Source organism: Gavia stellata, chromosome 13, assembly GCF_030936135.1.
Source record: "Gavia stellata isolate bGavSte3 chromosome 13, bGavSte3.hap2, whole genome shotgun sequence".
NCBI lineage: Eukaryota > Metazoa > Chordata > Aves > Gaviiformes > Gaviidae > Gavia > Gavia stellata.
Window position 1 is genome coordinate 21,626,255 of NC_082606.1, and position 18,634 is coordinate 21,644,888.

General features: G+C 47.6%; 1 protein-coding gene across 1 annotated transcript in view; it reads right to left on the reverse strand.

Annotated features, from left to right (window-relative positions):
* Positions 1-2,462: 2,462 nt before the first annotated feature.
* The window catches only part of IGDCC4 (immunoglobulin superfamily DCC subclass member 4), a 95,639-nt gene continuing 79,467 nt past the window's right edge, over positions 2,463-18,634 (reverse strand). The window contains exons 12-20 of the mRNA XM_059824084.1: positions 17,429-17,536; positions 16,467-16,650; positions 15,636-15,763; positions 14,701-14,871; positions 14,030-14,167; positions 13,420-13,525; positions 12,146-12,380; positions 4,824-4,988; positions 2,463-2,993 (exon numbers count right to left, since the gene is read on the reverse strand). Coding sequence (XP_059680067.1) covers positions 2,463-2,993; positions 4,824-4,988; positions 12,146-12,380; positions 13,420-13,525; positions 14,030-14,167; positions 14,701-14,871; positions 15,636-15,763; positions 16,467-16,650; positions 17,429-17,536 — 1,766 coding nt within the window. The remainder of the gene's footprint in view (positions 2,994-4,823; positions 4,989-12,145; positions 12,381-13,419; positions 13,526-14,029; positions 14,168-14,700; positions 14,872-15,635; positions 15,764-16,466; positions 16,651-17,428; positions 17,537-18,634) is intronic.

Sequence of the window (18,634 nt, forward strand, 5' to 3'; positions counted from 1 at the left end):
TCTATAACCCTGCTAAGTCATTAGTTTCAAAGTCTTGTGGCAGTGAGTTCTGGAGGTTAATTGCACGCTTCCTCTGCCCAGTTATGATTTCTTGCCCTTCTAGCTCCTCGCGCTGGTAGCGCACACGCACTAACTCCTGCCTAGCCTGCTCGCCGGCACTGATTTCCAGTCTCTGTGCCACACCCTTTCAGAGTCACAGTGCTTCAGAGCATGGAACGGCATTTCCAAGACTCCTCAAGATACCAAGCAGCAGCTGGAGCAACAGAGCAAGTGCAATGAGTGGAAATACGGCCATTTACCAGAACAGTGTGTCATGCTGGGAGGAGACGCTGTAGGATGGGGAGAGGTGAGAGCTCCAATATCCTTCCCAACAGGGTACATGGAGGCTTGGAGGTACTCCTCTGCTGAAAAGCCGGAGCTAACAGGGTTTGATGGAGGATTGCAAGGACATAGTCTGGTGCAGCTCAGCTCCAAACACAGGGCACACTGTGACACAGCTCTTCGCAACAGAAGCGGGAATAGGATGCTGGTGGAGCAAAGGTTCTCCTTGCTGCAAGCAGTGGTGTATCAGTCCAGATTTCACTACAAAAAAACCCCGTGAAGTCTAAAGCCTTTTACAGGATCTCAGATCAGTACACAGCTCCCCATATAGCTTTGGGGGAATTTCAGTAGGAAGAGAGGGAGATGGGCATCTTTTCCCTCATGTTTTAATAAACAAATGGCCAGATGTCTGAATCCTCCAGTAAGGCAGAACATTTACCAAACACCCAATGAACAGAATTACCAATCGTTATTACTCCTGAGGAGCTGGTCCAATCTGTAGCGTTGCCAGTCAAACTCTGCAAGCCTGTAACAGGGCAGAGACAGGCTAAAGAAAAGGTAGAGAAAAGTTCACCCGACACCAGAAGGCCAGGCTGAGTGACATGTCAGCAGTGAGCAAACAGTGTCAGCAAGTCACTGGATGATTTTCAAACGTTATCTGTAATAAACCCAGACTGACTGGTATGAGAGCGAGGATTTGATTTTAATTTTCAAGCTCTGGTGCTGCTCTGGTCAAAATCATGTCAGATGTCTCCACTTGAGCACAAAAAAAAGAAATAGAAGTCCCCAAGATCCCAAGTTACTTTTGCATTTGTTGGTTCCTTTTTCCCCCCAAGATCCCAAGTTAATTTTGCATTTGTTGGTTCCTTTTTCCCCCCAAGATCACAAGTTAATTTTGCAATTGTTGGTTCTTTTTTCTCTTCACTAGTAGAAGCTTCTTAAGGAAAGATGGATCAACATCCTGCCAGCTGAAGCAATCGCCTTTGGCCAGCTCCTGCAAAACACAGTCCTACAGAGAAACACAACCCAACCCTCCAGCTGTAGGGAGGGTGTCCTACGGCAATACTTAGAAACAAAGCAAGAGAGACATCGGATCTGCAGCACTAGGCAATAAAAAAGAGCCAACAACCAGTGCAAACATATTCTTTAGAAAAAGGCAGTACAAGAATAAGTTAAAACCTATAATGGACTATAACAAAAGAGTAGATCTACTGCTTTTTTTCTCCAACAGACATGAGGTAGTTGTGTTGTTAGGGAGGAAAAAAAATAAAGAAAGAGAGAAGTAGTAAAAATGCTACTCTATACCACACACTACTCCACTTTATAAAATTAAATAATATAAAGATGTTCCAAGGAAATAAAAATACATGTTGTACATTAAAAGGACAGATGTGTACCTAAAATATTAGGTACAAGAACCTACATAAACCAAAGTCCAGGTTGGTGAAATGACCCAGACACTGAAGAAGGTTCTATATAGTACAAGTTGTTAGAGGCACTCGTAGAGTGTGTAATAAAAGGCCACTACATCAGCCTGCTAGTAATAGTTACTGCGGTAGCGCACGAAGAGAGCCTTACAATCCTTTTAACCACGGGAGGGCAGAAAAGGCTGGTGGTTACAGCTCACTGAATTTGTTTGTGTTGGCTTCCACCCCTCTGTGGGACTCCTCTGACAAAATTCATCCCAACGCTGCGAGGCAGAAGGTAGTGCCAAGGCGCTCCGTGGTGAAGAGACAGTTGAGAAGAATCGCTCGGAGTACCCTGCCTCTTCCCAGCATTAAAAAACATCTTGCCAGACGCCTCGAGGACTACAGCAAAGTGACAGCCCCAGTCTAACGCAGAAGGCTCTCTTCTAGCTGTGGTTTGATGTCAGACTTCGGCAGATGGCTCAATCCTGCTCCCACGAAAACCAAGTTACTCATCAGCCTCAGTGGGAAGAAGATGGGCCCTTACCAATCTACCTACTGATATCTTGAAGGCAGTATGTACAGCTGACAGGTCCGAATCCTGTTCTGGTGAGATGCTGTGCCTTCTTAGCTCCTGCTGGGCTCAGTGAGTCGAGGGCATGCAGTACCTCACAGGGACAGGCCCTTACTAGTGCTTCTAGCTCTCCCATGATCAAAGTCGGAGTAGTTCACTCTTTAATGATTGTGGACACATGCCACGTTCTCAGATGCTGAGGATGAACTGGTTAAACCAGAGTTACTACAGAGGGGGGTCTCCTCCAGGGCCGGGGAAAGCGATTGGCACTTGAGTGGCTGCACATCCCCTCTGCCCTCCTGGATGGAGTCCGAATCTCTGCTCTCCACTGAATCCAGACTTTCCCCGTGCATGTGGAAGCCATTGGTGAGCCCACGGATGCAAACGGCCTCTGTTTTGTTAGTCTTTCTGTCAGTACCTAACAGCTCGTCCTGGGCCTGAACCTCAGAATTGCCCATGCAGTCCACCACCACTTGGCTAGCGTCCTGCTGGGTGCTGGGAGAGCCAGGAAGAGCCAGCTCTCCGGAGGGAAGCTCTTCAGGCTCCTGCTCCTCGGTTTCTGTCTCTTCGCTCTCCAGGGTGTGCAGCTGGGAGTCGTAGTCTCTGTCAGAGGCTGAAAAATCAGAATGGACGATGACCTCTGCTTCCACTTGGTGGAGGCTGGCTGGCGGGTGGCTTTTCTTCGCTTCATTCTGTTATCAAACAAGGGAAAAATTAAAAAAGAAGGCAAAGTAAATGAAATTCAGATAATTGAGGCTGTGACCCAACCAAGCACTGAAATGTATTTCTTTTTAATCCCACAGAGTGCAATGGGATGTACACATGCCTCTATTAAGCATTGTCTTGACATGCTTCTCAGAGCTGAAGTCGTAAGAAGCATCTCAAATCACCTCAGGATCGTTATTCCTATTTTACGTTTGGGAAAGCAAGCCCCACGGGAGTGAAGTGATTTGCCCACGGTTTCTTGGCAGGCTGGACCAAGCATTCCTCCAAGCCTCTGTCAAAGACCACAATTTTCAAAACTCACCAGTCTGTTTCCCTATTAAGGGCCAGATTTCTAGAGGGCGAGTGGGCAGCTCTCTAGGTAACTGTCTTCTGAGCCAGCTCATGATACAACTAGATACCAGGGCTCCCTTCACTTTCCTGGTTTAATTTTGGCTAAATACCACAAAATGTTTGTTCGTTAGAGCCGTGGCCACAGCTTGCAAAAGTTGGTGTAAATTCAAGCACTTCGATTCAGAAAGAAACCAACTGTTTCTCATCTGCAGTGTTTAAGTGGAGTTCAGGCTACAGGTCTCCACAACTCTGGCTAACAAGCAGATCATTCTGCTAGATTATAATTTGATAATTTAACAGGCAAATTATTTTGGAAGCTCACAAAGAGCTCTCTAGGCAATCAGTGCTCAGAATCTGGGCAGAGTGTGATTCAGTAGCAAGACGACAATTCAAAGTATGGAAGTGATATCCCACATGTAATTTGCGCTTTCTGTTGAAGCCAACTTTGTGCATCATTTACATATTTTAACACTTTTCTCCTTTTGTTGACAAACTCCGATGGGTAAGCTGTGCTGTAAACGGTGCCCTGTAATTGGGTTGTAAAACATTGTCTTAACTCTATCCACAATGTTAATTACATCCTGGGTATAATTGATTTTCACACTACTATCTGGGAAGGAAGCATAGGTATGTTACTTAGAAGTATTTGCTTGGGTGGAGGGTGCGGGGTGAATTTTTTAAAGCAATAACCAGAGAAATCTTCTGGTACAGAGTCAATCTGAGCAGGTGTCAGCTTGCTTTGCTGAGGCTGTGGCAGAGACATCATGATCCTTGTATAAACTCTCCCAAACACAGGAGTGCATATTTATTCTAATGAAGCAGTATCAGAAACAGGATTTCCTCCCAATCTATGCACCCACATAAAGAAACAATCACAGTGGAAATTGCTCTACCCTATCTAGAGAAGAAGTTTAAATCAACCCTTGATCTTTGACTCCTTTTACAGGCAAAAATGCAATCCCTCCTTCAGGCGAGCACACTGTAGATCTTAATGACTGTGCTGAGCACCGCAGCTCCAAACTCATTCGGCAGGCTGCTTGCTGCATGGCCACAGCAAAGACTCAAAGCAGATTTCCGGTGCCTGGCTCTGGGTCCCCAGGAACTGGGACTGCCACAACCCTGCTGACAACCGAGCTGTCTGACCCCACCTGACCATCACCAAAAGAATAAGCCCACAGCACAGGCCCTCAGGGGCTGGCTGGAGTCAAGAGAGAAGATCAGGGGAGAGTTGAGGCTTTGAGTGATGCTTGGAAAAACTAAACCGGTTTTACTCAAATCCCATCAGTCTCGCTGGCATACACTCCTATACCCAGGAAAAAAAAAAAGTCCACAATCAGACAACTAAAGCTAGCTTAGAAAAGAAAACATTTTCTCCTGTGCTGCAAAGAAGAGAAAGGGAGATGGGGAACACAAATGGAAAAAACCCATCAGAATACACAAGTCAATAAACCATCGAAGACACCCACCATCATGGCATCGTAAACCAGAGCTTGTAACAAAAGCTTCTGTCCCGCGCTGGAAGGGAGCTTCAGTGATCCGTTCACAGCAGAAAGAGGCTCTTTTGTGATAGCGTCCCCGTATCTGGCTATGCTGTTTGTCCAGGGCTGGCTGGCTGATTTATTCCATGAAGACTGCAGAAGAAAAGTGGGAGGAGAAAAGATCCAATTATCAGAGATACAGATTCTTATCCTCCTAAACCTGAAATGCGAAGCAGCTTGAAAAAGGAAAGTGCAAGTTGGGAGAATACCATGGTGTTAGAAGACGCCAAGTTAAACGCGGAGGACACTTCTGATGGCATCAAAATAAAAATGCTCACTGCAGTGGACTCACACAGTCGGCGCATTACAACAGGCTTTATGGCTCTGTTACATGGTCTGATGCAGAGCAAGTGGATAAAAGTTGCCAGATGGTTCACAACTGGTCGCATAAGGGACTTTCCACTGATTCTCAAATTTTGAGGCCAACAGGTATATAATGGCACAAGACATCATTTAAAGGTCCACAGAAATCAACTCCCTGCAAAGCTATAAACCACCCAGAGCAGTATGAGCCTACTGAAAAATACTGAAAAGTGTGAAAGGAACAGGGACGGTGGAAATCTGGAACTAAATGATTACAGTATTTGCTTTGGCACAAGCGATGCTCTGCAGCATGGAGAAGGACCCTCACCTGTGTGCACTGGCATGTGTGCTCCAGTAAGAGCTGAAGACAATGCTAAACTGCTTGCTCTGTGGTGCAGACAGATTTCCTGCTCTAAGCTAGGGCTTGAGTAAACACTCTGCCATTCCCCACCAACATAGAGGCACAAAACTGGGGGCCTTATTTTTTTTGAAATTTTTTTTTTTTTTTTTTTTTAACAGACCACCAAGCAATTCTTAGCTCAGCTTTAAATCCCCTGGGCAACCAGTGTTACCTTGTTTGTAGATCTAATTAAATTATATGAGCTGAACGCAATTTGTTCTGGGTTCTCTCAGCTTCCCCTTGCAATAAACTGTTGAATGCACACCTCTGTGTATGGGAAATGTGTGCCTTTAAGAGCTGAAGTTATTTAACAGCTCAGACTATTAGTTCACAGGCAGAAAAGTATTTTCTTTCCAGGTTTTGATTTTACTGGGCTGTCCTGCATATACCTGAGCTCAGCCTTGCTACTGACTCACATACATACACATATACACACACGCGCGCTCAGATTTAAGGACCACATGAGCCAGTTACCTCTGGGCTCGTTCCACAGATGTTACACATTGCCTGGATAGAAGCGAGAGGCCGACGCAAGGCTGAAGTGAAGAGAAAATCCTGACCTGACGTAACTGCGAGTGTGCATATGCATACAGAATACTGGTGGTATAAGCGTGATGGCCGTGTAGGATGAAGATATACGGCACATCTATTCAAACCCTCTAACCATCTATTGCTCACTGTCAGGCTGGAGAAACCCAGGTTTCTGCTCTGCATATGCGGACGCTACTTACACAGGCCAGATCTATTCCGACAACAGTCAACGTTGCACGAGTCCAGCCGAGATGGCAAGGAGATTTCTGACATCAGCCTGACCTTGTGTGAGTCATTTGACCTCCTTGTGCCTCGGTCCATCTGGCTGGAAATTAGGTAGAAATACATGACCAGATGTTGTATGTGAGCCAGGCGTTCCTAAGTCAGCTATTTAGCAAGCAGCAAATGCTACCTTGTGCTGCCGGTGCTGGCAGAAGGCACATTAAAGCACTCACATACGCGCTGAAGGGCTGCCTGAGCCTTTCCTGAGCACTCTCTGTCCACCTTGACTCAAGCACAAAAGGGGCTCAACACCTTGTGGGAGGCAGAGCAGTGTTACATCCCAGCACCAATCACAAGTCATGGGAGCTTTGCTGCTGCCTCAGGATCAAGCCTTAAGAAAACAAGTAGTAAAGGGCCTCATTTCTATGACAGCACCCTGCAGAACAGTGACGTCCAAACCCAGCGCTGTGGGTATCAAGCATGTGCTAATTTAGAAGTGGATGCTGGAGGCAGCATCTTTGCCATTCCTCTCTCTGCAATCCTCAACAATATATTCTGAGCCAAGAGCATTCCCTAATTGCTCCCTTTCTAAGTGGACAATCATTAAACTATACTTTAATAGCAAGAAATCAACCAAGCGATCACACACAGCTCACAATAAGGAATATTGCTACATGTGAGTACTCAAAGAACGTGTTCAATTTGCTTCTGCTGCCATCTGAAAGGCTTTCTGCAGCTACTGACTGATGGCTTCTGTGCCTTTTCCAAGGAACATACGTTACCGAGCAAATACTGCCTGGAAATTTCAGCGTTGAACCTACACAAATATGCACACATGCACACAAATGTGTGTCCTATTATAGATGCTTACATGCATATTTGCCATCAGAAAGATCTGAGCATCATACGCATACACACACACAGAGCAAACTTGAAAACCTTCTTGCAGGCATCTTGTGAATACCAAAAAAACGCAGAAAGAAACAGGCAGCTCTACTGCAATCCCCAATGGACCATCTGTTAGCGGAAATGTCAATCTGCCATGTTTACATAGGTTTTGATGACTCTGGCAACAGCCTGCTCAGCTCTGGCTGAAATTGGCTGCAATGAAGAACAAACTTGTTTTGTACCAGTTTGCAACTTTCAACAAACAGAAAAAACCATCAGCCACACAACATGGCCTATATCCCACATGTTGTTCAAGCACATTATGTTTGAGAGGGAAAAGAAAACCCTTCTTGGGGCTTAGTCTCTAAGATGGGGCAATTAACTCAGGTCTGTTTTCATCACAGACCTGAAGAAGGTCTTGTGTGCCTGAAAGCTGCTCTGCTTTTTTAAGCAGTATCTTTTGGTGTAATAAACGATACTATTTCTTTCTACTCAAGGGGGGCTAGTGAGTGGCTGAAGGAAGACGAGGAAATGTTCTCTTGGTTTTTACAGTAGAATAACGAAAGCAAGGAGTGTCAGTCTAATATTAATTTAAAGAGGGAAAAATCCCTTTGTCAGTTCACTGCAAACACAAGAATGAAAACTAATAAAAACATCTTCCAATAAAAGGTGTTTCAATTACAGCTAAATCCTTATCAAAGCAAATAAGTCTTTTCATTTTAGCTTTTTTATAGAAGCTCCGACTGGTAAAAACGTGCCTAGATCATGTTACTTTTCCAGTGACAAGTAATGATTTCATGCAAATATATGAGCTGAGGATGAACACGTAGGAAATGTTGATCTTGAAACCTTCCTTGTTTTATGAGGATGGTTATTTAAACTAGCTTGAAATCCTGCACAGAACAAGGCTGGGGACATTTCCAATGTGCCCAGCTTTTAAGGGTGTCATAGTGGAGCGAAAGGATTCGTTGCTGAAAGGGCACCACAGCAACCGGTGGGAGCGGGAAAGCTCCATGTCATGCAAACATACAGGCATCCCTGCCCGCAGCTGCGCCTCTAAACAAGATGCAACATAACACAGACCTCTCCCCCACCAGATAAAGAAGAATCTCTGCTAGCTGTCAACGGGAACACAGCTCTCATCTAAAACTTTTCAGAAAACATTGGGACTTTTTTTCCACGCAGAAAAATTTCCACACGAAAATGACGAACAATGCGGGCAGATCCAAGTCGCTTGATGCATTACAGCTTTTGCTCTCCAAGTCACGGGGATGCTTCATGGGAAGCTCAGTCCCCGCGGGGAGGAGGCCCACAGGGAAGGAGCAGGGCAGCAAGCAAGGAGGGTTCCAGCTCACAAGAAGCACAACGACAAACATTTCCAAGCCAAAACGCTTGGGTTTGGCTTCATTCAATGAAAAGCTGAAGTCTTCCATGGAAAGCAGATGCTTTTTAACATTCTCCCCCACCCCCTAAATTGCTTGGCCCAAAAGCAGCAGTGACAGAGATGTCTGGAGCAGAGCCATTTTATCATCCCCAGTCCATCTGTCAGGGGAAACAGAGCTGCATCACCACAGCCTGTGCATTACGGTGTCATTTATAATGTGGGCTACTGAGGGCATCAGGCTGGGGGTCACTTGAAAGGGGAGGAGAGTAAGAGAGGAAAATCATTCCTCAGTGTATTTACAAATCCTCGTGTGTGACCGCTGGGAAACACACAGAAAGGAAGGAAAAGGGCCTGCTAAATGGCCAAGCGTACTCCTGCCTAATGGAGCTGTCAGCCATCCGGAGGGGCCCCGTGCTGACAGCTCGGCTGCAGTAGCACCTTGCTGTCCTGCACGCAGGGGCAGGGTGGCCAGGCGGCTCCTGTGGTCTGTCCAGCAGCACAAAGACTGTCCCACCTTCCGCCTGCACCATCCTGCATCCCCAGCATTACTTGTAACAGCTCAAGAGGAATCACGGCCCTACGTTTGAAGGAACTGGCGATCTTGACTTGAAAACGACCAAGGGGACTTCTGAAAACCCTTGTCCCCGATTCTTTGCAGGAGTCAGTTCAAATCTGAGCATTGTTAAAATCTTCCTGCCCTTGGTCTTACTGTTCTCCAGTCCCCACACCTGCAAAGTGACATTCACTCACTTCCGACTGCTTATGGCACAGGGACAGTCCCTTCTTTGTGTTTGTACATCTCCTAACAACACGGAGCCTCCAATCTCCACTGGAATCTCGGGCTGCCACAAGAATAAAACCAATGAAGAATAATCCATGAAATGCTAAGGAACAAGCCAGCATGTGAAAAGCCTGCAAGCACAGGAGCAGCTTTCACTGCCACTGCTAATGGCAAGTGCCACCCAACCAACACAAAACAGGTTTCAGGAGCGTAACTTGAGGACAGAGAGGCAAGCAGGCAACTGGAGGTCACACAGGCTTGGAGCTGCCAGCTCCTTGGCATCACAGCTATACAAACCTGCCCAACAGTGGCAGCAGCATCGGACTAAGAGTCTGTCCCAGCCAACATCCTGAGCTCTGTGGTGACATGATATGCTGTTAAATAAAAGGGATTCTTAAGACATTTCTCACTCCCTTTTATTGACTAGGACTGTAAGTGATAGTACCCGACCTAGAGCACGCTGGGGAGCTCTCCCTTGCCAGGCTGGACCAGGAATTTCCTTCCACACGGATTTCCTCTTTCCTGTGGCTCTACCACATTCCTTGCCATGGGTTTTCACAGCCCCAGCCACACACAGCATGAGAGAAGAAAAGAGAAGGCAACAAAGGCAGCTGGTCACTGTAGGTACAAAGCTCCCGGCAACACTCAGTTCCAGGCAGGGTCCCCGGGGGTTTTTTGGCAGCCTAGCTTAAACGGCTGCTGGAAGAAGCTATTTGCAGCACACAAGACAACCCAAGGAACCCACAACCCACTCCTGGGACTTGGTTAGTAGCATTTTGTCTACAAGCAGGGAGATGCACACACTCACAACTGCACCTGACTCTGATTTACATCTGTTGTCATGACCAGGAGCGTGTGCACCGGTCTGGCCATGCTCATGAGACCTGCCCAACTCCTTGACTGCCCAGCCAGGTAAAATCACATCGCCATCCAGACATGTGGCCTCTTGGCAACTGCAGCATGAAGATGTTTTTGGCCTGAGTCTTTTCATCCTCGATTATACATATCAGAGTACAGAGAGGATGCAACGGTGCTCAGGGCTGGCTCAGGTGACACTTCCAGCAGGAACTGGGCAGTGGAGGGAGCAGGGCCTCCTGCGTGGGAGCACATCTCCCTCCAGTGCCTACTCCCAGCAACAACAGCCTGTTGCTCCCGGCTGCCACTCCAGCTCTCCTTCACCTGCCAGATCATCCTCACCAGTCGGCACGGGTGACAACACTGGGCGACAACACTGCTCTCCGGGTGGCTGCGCGCGGCTGCTCCTCAGTGATCCTTGCTTCCCTATCCACATCCATCAAAAAAACAAGCTCTTTATTCTGCTGACAAAAATCCTCAGTGAATTTAACTCTCGGTGGCCTTTCCCCATCCAATTATGGAGGCAGAGTCACTACAGCCAGAATTGCCCCTCTCCCCGAAGCTGTGATCTCTGAACATAATTCCGCTGCCGGACACTGTCAGCCTCTGCAACGGATGCTGGGGGCCCCAAGCTCTCAGGCTAAGCCCCGAGTGGCCAGGCCTTGGCACTGCCCTCCCCAGCCCCTGCTCTGCACACATTAAAATCTTTGTGCAAACCTTTGCCAACAGGATTGCTGCTTTGGAAAGAGAGATCTGGATATTCTGCCCCCAGAAAGGCCTCCCAAGGGAGCAAACTTCCCCCCACACCAACCTGTTCTCAGGGTAAGTCACCATCACTGAAAACATTTGTTCCTTATTTAACAGAAAGAGCTGTAGGAAATTCCTCGCACTCTTCGGCTTGGGTCCAGACAGGCAGCTACATTCCACCGAAATCCATAGATGCAGCTTGGCTGCCAACTGCCTCTCCTTCAGCTGAGCGCTGATCTGCCACGGCACTTGGGGATGGCCAAGAGCACAGCTTCAGCTCACAGACTATTAAAGCCAGCAGAAGACACTGCATTTCCAAAAGACCGTACCTGCACTACCCCTAGCAGTAAGGATGGGTCTTGCGGTTAGCCAGGCATCCTGAACTCACCTTCCCTCCAGTGACACACGAGCGCATCGTTGATGCAAACGTGAAATCCCATGCGCTCACAATGCATTTGTTTTACTGAACCTCCTAATTACTTTACATGCTCTCCCTGGGCTACAAAGAGAGACATAAACAGATTAACTAAATTAGGCCAATTAAAGGTTCCCTAATGGAATGAAATGTTTCAGGCAAGCTTGAGAGAGGAAATGGGCAGGGAGGAATGAAAGACAGTGCAATGTCAGGCAAATCAAGCAGGGCAGGAAAGGACTGCTTCAAAAAATAAGGTTCACGAATAAAGCACAATTTCACCTCTTGTGTATCTTCAAGGGTATTCCAGTGAACACACTATTTATGGACAAAGCTCTTTTTACTCCATGCAAAAGAGCATCCTGGAAGGCAGAGCATCTACTCTAGACATCACACTTCCTCACACCATCTATATGCCACAGCAACAGTGCAGCTTTCTGCAGCAGTAAGTTTGGTAGCTGCTTCTCTGGGGATGAGGGGTCACTGTCCAGGAGATGAAAAGTGGTGGTAGATGGCACAGGGATCCCAAACTTAGATCTGACAGCCAAGACTGAGCTAGTTATTTTTACAGAGAGGGAAATGCATGGCTGCCCAGCACCAGCCTGCAGCCAAGACCACCAGCACTTTGCAGAGCCAGGACAGGATCAGACCCTGGCTTCCCAGCAGCAACACATCAACGGCTCCTGCCTAGGGTGGGAGCCCAGTCACCATGTGCACGGGTCCTTACCTTCCTCTTGCCATGGACGATGTCCTCAGGCAGGCTCGTGTGGATGAGGCTGTGCACTTCCGTCAGTTCTGTGATGTCCCCCAGGGGCACGGGTGCATCCTCCGGGAGTGGGGACATGAGGGACTCCAGCTCATGTGAATCTAAGGTGGCACTGGGAGCCGCCACCCCTTGCCTGCTCCGGTGGTAGTAAGTATGGTTGCCGTCTGCCTGGGAATCCAGGCCTGGCAGGGCCTCCCTGAGGGAAAACAAGCAAGAGTTGATATCTCTCATGAGCCTTACTTTCCTCTGTCCCAAACAGCCACGGACTGCCAGACAAAGTGATCCCCTCCCAGTCAGACAGCCTGTCCTTGTGGAAGCAACTAGGCACAAGCCCCCGCCCTGACGCTCCTGCAGAAGGGGATCCTTTATCCACATCCTACTGTAACAGCTTTCGCTGCAGTAGCCTCTCCCCAGATGCATCTCTTCACCACCTTCACTAATCCTAAAGCTCACACAAAGCTTGGTGCTGGATGCAAAGCGCTCCCCTCGCCAGTGGCAGACAACACGAGTCCCAGCACCAGAGCAAGCACTCTCTAACCCCTGCCCATGGTGGATTGTGTCACTCCTGTCACCTCTGCTTTACAGATAAGAGGTGCAACAGGACAGAAAAGTTTGGTGCCCACATTAGTATAAGACTTCAGAAGTTGCTTGTTCACAGTCCTAAGATCTGCTGCCAGCTCAAAGCTCTTCTCAACAACTAAGTCTGTTTCCATTCATGGTCCTTCCAAATGCTTGTGGCTGGATTCAGACCCCTGGGATAGCAGGGGCCTTTGGGCTGAGTCCAATCCTCCTTAAACCAGCCTGTCACTCACTGGGAAGTCTTTCATCATTTTCCCAACTGGAAGTTAACAAACCCTTTCCACACATCCTTAGAGCTGTCCAATCTCACAAGCAAAATACTGCCCACACTAACAGACACAGGTAATAATCCAGCAAATAGTGGGTTTTCCCTTTCCTTGGTTTGTGTTTTTTTTTTTCCTTTCTCTGGAAAAAACCCTATTAGTCTAACAATGCAAATTAAAAGGAAACTACTGAGAAAATAAATCTGTGAAAAGCCTATACTAAATATGTTCCTTAGCCAGCTAGCACTCCCCAAACTCAACCTTTGTATTATTAACTGATGTCATACACCGCATCCCAAACAGCCCAGCTGAACACGGGGAAGCAGCTCAGTGTATTTTGTCTCCTTCCACATCAGCCTCCTTTACCTCCTGCAAAGGCGAAGTGACACCTACCTCTGCTTGCTGTTGCGGAAGCTGGCACACATGCAGAAGAGTATGCAGAGCAGCCCCAGGCAGACTCCCACAATGATTCCTGTGACAGAGTGGATATCCAGAACATCTAGTAGGGGAAGGACAGATACATCATTTCAGCTGCTAGCAGGGAGAAGGTACAAAGTGTCTTATGTTCAGAGAAGCACCAGTTCCACTAAAACCAATAGGTGATGCTTCTACACACATAAAGGAAGAAGTTTACTTGGCAGTGACAATTTAGAGCAGCTTAAAGCAAACTGGCATCTATGCACATTCATTAATTTCATGCTACGCAAGCCTAACAAAAAGGCAGCAAGATGCAGGTTGCATGTGCCCTTCCATAGGAGCTGGGATGGAGAAGAGAGATGAAGTTCAGTTGTGGAACGGGTTCTGGAGCTGCCCGAGGCCTGTGGAGCTGCACATCTGAGGACTCTGCTGTGATCCTCTGCACTGGCCCACACACAGTCATATCTCACATTCTGCGCGGTGACATCAGACAATTCCTTGGCAAACAGAAATGCCGCTGCTGACAAATCGCAGTCTTCAGCAATGCAACTCGCTTCCTGCACCGGGACAAAGGGGAAATTCGTACCAGACAACTTCTCCCGGAGGGTGTGCACATCCTTAACGTTTGAATAGGGACCAGATCCCACGACTGTCTTTGCTCCCATCTTGAAGAAGTATCTGGTATCACTTTCTAGGCCATGCACTTCAGTGCTGAAGATATTTCCTGGTCAAAAGCAAGTCACAAGAGGTTTAAAATGTAGAGTTTCAAGAGTATTCACAGGCTACAGCAAAGCAGCAGTGGAATTCTGTTGGACCCTCAGAAGTGAGGGATTGTGTGTCATGAGCTCTAAGAGGTAATTCATACACCTCTATGGTACTAATGAACTTGCTGCTCAAACAGCTGATGATACAGACTGCATGTGGCGTTGCTGGCATACATTCTCCTAGGAATTGCTGGCTGCCAGCCTATATTGGCAGGACGTTTGCTGGATGATAATGGCTATTTCAGCCCTAGACATGTATGATTTCATGTCTCTCAATAGTCGTGTCCCTGGACTGTCCTATATGACCAGAAGCAAGGCCCAGCATATGCGCCAAGAAATCTGGCAGCATGAGCTCTTGAATGTTTATTTCTATGTGCTCAAAGTGAGGCAAAAACCAGGGCAGACGGACTGACCAACCAGGGCTCCATAGGCAGGGAAGAAGGCAGGAGGAAGAAGACCTGGTGGGGTATTACAGTACCTCGAGGAGGCTCACCTTCTCGTGTCAGCAAGGTCCACATGTCATCAGGCTGCGTGTTGTTGGCGTTGTACAGGATGAGGTACTCCACAATGATGCCATTGGGCTCGGCAGGGGGGCACCAGTGCACCTGGACAGCGTAGGGGTTGAGCGGGTGCAGCCGCAGGTCAGATGGAGGAGTTGAGGGACCTGGCAGAGACAAGCAAAGACCCAGCATGAACAGTATAAATGAGAAGAGCAGCATTCAACCTGAAGGGCATGATGACTGCTCTGTGCCTTCTGTGAATCCTTCTTAGTGGTGCCACAGTCATGTTTGCAAGCATAAAATGCTGAGTGACCTGAGTGGCCAGATATCTCATCCAAACAAGCTGTGGAGAGCACAGAGGGGAGGCAGCTGAGCCCAATACAGGGCAGGACTTGTGCATCGTAGCCAACCAGCCAAGGGAAATGTGACAGTGCTGATGAAGCCACGCAGCTCAGTTTGAGACTGTGCAACGTTGGTCATATTCGAAAGAATATTCCTAGCACACCCGTGCTCCTTGTAGCTTTCTTCTCCATCTTCCCCCCAAAGCCCTGCTTGAACCTCAACTAGTCCCAGCTAGGAGCAGGACACACAACACCTCCAAAGCCCATCACTGCTGGTCTGTGAAGCTGAATACTGGAGCTCTCCCTGATGAGTAGGATTTCTCTGAACCCAGAGGTAATCCCACAGTAACAGCAATTGTTGCCCTAATTCTCTTTACATACTTGTCTCCATGTACAAAGTAGCACTCCTTCGATGGGCTTCGGAAAGCCACCAGGATGCTTAGCGGCTCTCAGCCTTTTATGTACCCAGGGACACCAGAGCTTGGAGGTAATCTGAGATCACCACATCTCTCAGGGGCACATTAGGAGGGATTTGAGAGAGATTCAAGAAAAGGAGAAATCAGGATTCAATTCCCATAAATACTCACGGTCAGGAAGGGTGAATCGCTCCACCACGCTGCCGAAGGGCCCATCGATGCCAACGCCGTTGGACTGCACAGCGAACTCATACCTGGTGTAGGGCTTCAACCCACTAATGAGAATGTCTTCATCCGAGCTGCCAAAACAGGACACATTCACAAGGCCATGAACACTAGATGGTTCTCCCACCCACTGTCACCTTGTTACCTTACCAGAAGCACTGTAAGAGATTATGATAACTCTTTACAGTATTTGATTTTTCACTTAAAGCTTCATCTCCTTGCAGTCATGTGAATGCAAGAGCACTCAGCTCCCAGATACAGAGCAAAGTAGGTTCCCAGCCTCCAGGACCATTTCTGATGTACTTGCTGAGAAAAGCTTGAAAACACAGCCTGGTTATAGGCTGAAAACCTGCACAGGAATCCAGATTTAAAATACATCCCCAAATTATGGTAACTGCTTAAACTCTAGCATTTTTAAACCAAACTTGTGAGGACCATCTCACAAATCATGAATGCTTTGAGACTGACCATAATTGCACCTGGCTATGTTATTAACAGGGAAACAAACATGTAAGCATGTTTTCTGCTCTCCAACTAGAGCAGAAAAGATACGGAGATCAGCCAGTAAGTGACCCCTTGGTATTCAAGTAATAGACAAGTCCCAGTGCCACATTTCAGCAGTTCTGAACGTATCTGTGACGAAGGCAGATGCTTCCGGCATGTGAAACACCCAGGATTTTGCTCAGTACTGGAACTTGCATGCAGATTCCTCCTGCCCTGTGTTTATTCCTGACATGAGCAATACATGGCAGATGAACCCTTAGCATCCTTCTTTACCTTGTGTAGTATGTAACAAGAGAGGCGTTTTTCAGGCCCCAGGGGCTGAAGCGCACAGTGTAGTTGACAATTTTGACTGTTGTGAAGTCAGGTTTCTTCCACCTGAGCCATATGGAAGTTGAGCTGTTGGACTCTGCATAGACTTGGACTGGAGGCAGCGGAGGACCCTTCTGCACAGGGGGATCTACGGTGCAAGACAAAAAGAGAAAAGAGATGCGGAGACGTACATGGCAGTAAGGCAATGGACAGCCAGCCCGGACACAGAAAACACGGAATAAAACAGGCCTAGGTTGTGAAGCCTGCACCATTATGCTGGCCTCCAGCATAAGCCTAGATGCCTTAGCCCTTCTGTGCATGCAGCAGTCCATGCTTTTCCTCATGTGTGGGAAAGATCACAATGAGGATCCATGCACCAAGGTGGTGATGTGCTACTGTGCAGCACAGGAGGCCAGCTTCAAAGCTACCCACCTGACAGGCCCACACCAGGGTAAGGAGGAGCCCAGACTGTTCACCATCCCGTAACAGACTGGCAGAGCTGAGAATGGAGCCTAGGTCTTCAGAGCTTTTACTTTCTTTACAACACCGCAAAAAGCCTGGCATACTGCTAATTCACGTTCTTGAATCTTTGTAATGCAAGAGATGAAACCCAGGTTATTTGGCATTTCCAAGACCATCCCTGAGCCATTAACGGAGCCAGGGAGAACATGGTGAAGGCCATCCACACCCAGTATAAGAACAACCCTAATGAGAAGGGGGATATTTTGCTCCTTTCTCTCCTTCCCAAGACAATTCCTCCAATGCAATTTGCAAAGACTGTCAAGGGGAGTTTCCTTATACTGGGACCTTCCCCATTTTCGCATTGTCCTTCTTCAAGTCCACCTTCTGTAACTTTACCTCTACCCTTCCTTTGAAGCCACATGCCAAGCAGAAGAGACAGACAACAAATGAAGGGCATTCCTCACCTACTGCTGTTGCAGGTGCCTTTTCTGTTTTGCCCTTCCAAACCGCTGCATAACCATCTTCGTGCTTATTGAATGCCACCAGCTTCACCTCATAGAGTTTCCCAGGAGCTGGAAAAATCAATCAGGGTTTGTCTGGGGTTATTTTCGTTACCAACCCTCCCCAGTTAGACATGTTTTCTTCGATCTGACCAGCTTTTCTCACCATCCAAGAAAGTAGCTTGAACAGCTGTATTTGCTAAAAGTACAGCAGGGAGTCCCCCTTCCACTTACAGGCTTTCCTAATTAAAATACTGTCTCACAACTGGGGCACGTATCATCACATCTATTCTCTAGTTCTCCCCTCGCTTTTTACAGAAATTATCAGCAGCAAATGGACTTGCCCCAGTCACCAAAGGCTAACCAGTGTCATGGTCTGTGGCACATCATCTCGGGATCTCCTGATCTTTCTCCCTTGCAAACTACTAAATAAACCTACGCACGGTAACTCCTCTCTCCCCCTCATGGAAGTGGATGCACTGCATTGCTTATTCCTGAGGAGTGAGGACATCCTCTCCTCTCCAAAACGCACCTCCCACTTCTAAAGTCCTTTCTGATTTATTCACTGCTGTGAGGATCCTCCTTCCAGCAAGTCCTCACACGCCCTGTTAAGTCACCGGCAGCTTTTGTTTTATGGTGACTATTTTGCCTCCGCAGCAGAGTTTCTTGATTTGCAATTAGAAAAGCAACAGCACGCACAAAACCCACATGAGAAACCTGAGGGTCCTCATTACATGCTCTTCCCATCAGACAGCCATGCACTCTGTGGGGAACCTCACACTTAGACCCAAACTGAGCTGCAGGACAGGGTGCTCTGTCTCCAAGCAGTGCTGCCCTGGTCCAAAATTCACTCCCCTCTTTCCTCCGGCCTTTCATGAGCTCTCTCTTTCATGAGCTTTCATGATACTCCTCTGCTGTGTTAAGTAATATCTGAGGGTTTTTTTAATGGAGATGTTTAATCAAGGAAACAACTCGGGAAATGCAAAGTTCTCAAATCAGACACTCATCAGCTTCTCCCCTCAGCAGCCAATCCATTCAGAAGCTCAGCGAGAGCAGTCCAGACTGTCTTTGGTTGCCTTGGCTGCAGCACATTGATGAAGTTTGTTAATTTGGGACGTGCCTGTTCATTCCCTGCCCTGATAGATCACTGCTCTCTTTGCCAGACAATGT